The following is a 1,466-nucleotide window of genomic DNA, read 5'->3' as shown; positions in this document are numbered from 1 at the left end:
AGGTGGGAGATTGTGGAAATGTTGGCGACGGAAGCCATGGCGACAGGCGGCGGAGAGCCTGGTGGGAGCTTGAGACTTGAGAGTAGAGACGCCGCTAAATCGGGATGGAGCGGATAGAAATACGGAATGAAAGTGCACCGGATGGAAAGTAAGGTTGTGTTTAGTTTGTCAAAATTTTTTTTGACAAAAAACATCACGGTATGATCGGAAGTCGGAAAGGGATTTTCGATATGAATAAAAAAATAAATTTCATAGCTAGCCTAGAAACCGCGAGACGAATCTTTTGAGCCTAATTAATCCATCATTAGTACAGGTTGGTTACTGTAGCACTTATGGCTAATCATAGACTAATTAGGCTTAAAAGATTCGTCTCAAGATTTCTTCCATAACTGTGCAATTAGTTTTTTGGTTCATCTATATTTAATGCTTTATTTAGGTGTCCAAAAATTCGATGTGATATTTTTGGAAAAAAAATTTGGGAACTAAACAAGGCCTAATATTCCTCCATATTTTTATATGTATGACACCGTTGACTTTTAAAATCACATTTGACTATTCGTATTATTCAAAATTTATATCCAAATATGCAAAATTATAATGCATAATTAAAGTTTCTATAATAATAAATCATATTATAATAAAATAATTAATAATTATATAATTTTTTTAAATAAGACAAATGGTCAAACGTGGACCTAAAAGTCAACGGCGTCATATAAAAAAATATAAAAAAATATAAAAGTCAACGGCGTCATATAATTAATAATTATATAGTTTTATAATAGAGATTCTCTAATTTTGTGAGAATACTCTTCAAGCCAAATTTTAGTCATTCTAGCCAAAAAACATGCTTCAAGCCATCTGGCTGGACAAACCCTCTCTCCACTAGCTAAATTTGGCCACTCATTTGGTTGGCCAATTGTGGGCCCCGCACAGCAAACCCCCCCCCCCCCACACACACAGCTAATCTCCCCCACATGGCTACCGGTCCGTCGCCGCAGCTTCCATCGAAGTTCGTCGTTGTCGAAGTCTGCCGTTGTCCGAAGCCCGCCTTTGCCGTTGAAGTCTGTTCGTCCAGGGGAGCCCGCCGCCACCGTCAATACTCGCGCGCGCGGGAAGCCGCCGCCGTCGCCAATGCCCTCCCCGCGCCGCCACCGTCGTGGCTCGCGCGCGCTGGGGGAGCCGCCGCCGCCGCCCTCCCCACGCCGCCGTTCGCGTGCGTGTGGTGAGCCACCGCCGCCACCTGCCTCCTCGGCTGAGAGGAAGAAAAGGAGGAGAAAGATAAAAAGAGAAGAAAAGGAAAGATAGATAGAAAAAAGGAGAGAAGAGAGAAAAGAAGAGACTAACACGTGGGATCCTAATGTCATACACTTAAAATAGAGAGGATAAATGGAGAGATTGTTAGAGTAAAATATAAATTTGTCTTGCTAAATAAAATAGAGAGTGGCTAAATAGATATTTAGAAA

At 41.7% G+C, this 1,466-nt stretch overlaps 1 protein-coding gene across 1 annotated transcript in view; it reads right to left on the bottom strand.

Annotated features, from left to right (window-relative positions):
* The window catches only part of LOC102706624 (fruit protein pKIWI502), a 6,180-nt gene extending 6,082 nt beyond the window's left edge, over positions 1–98 (bottom strand). Inside the window, exon 1 of the mRNA XM_006664762.2 lies at positions 1–98. This exon is cut by the window's left edge and continues 486 nt beyond it. Within this exon, the coding sequence (XP_006664825.1) occupies positions 1–38 (38 nt within the window). The 5' untranslated portion in view covers positions 39–98.
* Positions 99–1,466: the final 1,368 nt, after the last annotated feature.

This window comes from Oryza brachyantha, chromosome 2 (genome assembly GCF_000231095.2).
Source record: "Oryza brachyantha chromosome 2, ObraRS2, whole genome shotgun sequence".
NCBI lineage: Eukaryota > Viridiplantae > Streptophyta > Magnoliopsida > Poales > Poaceae > Oryza > Oryza brachyantha.
This window is presented reverse-complemented; position numbering and strand designations above follow the sequence as displayed.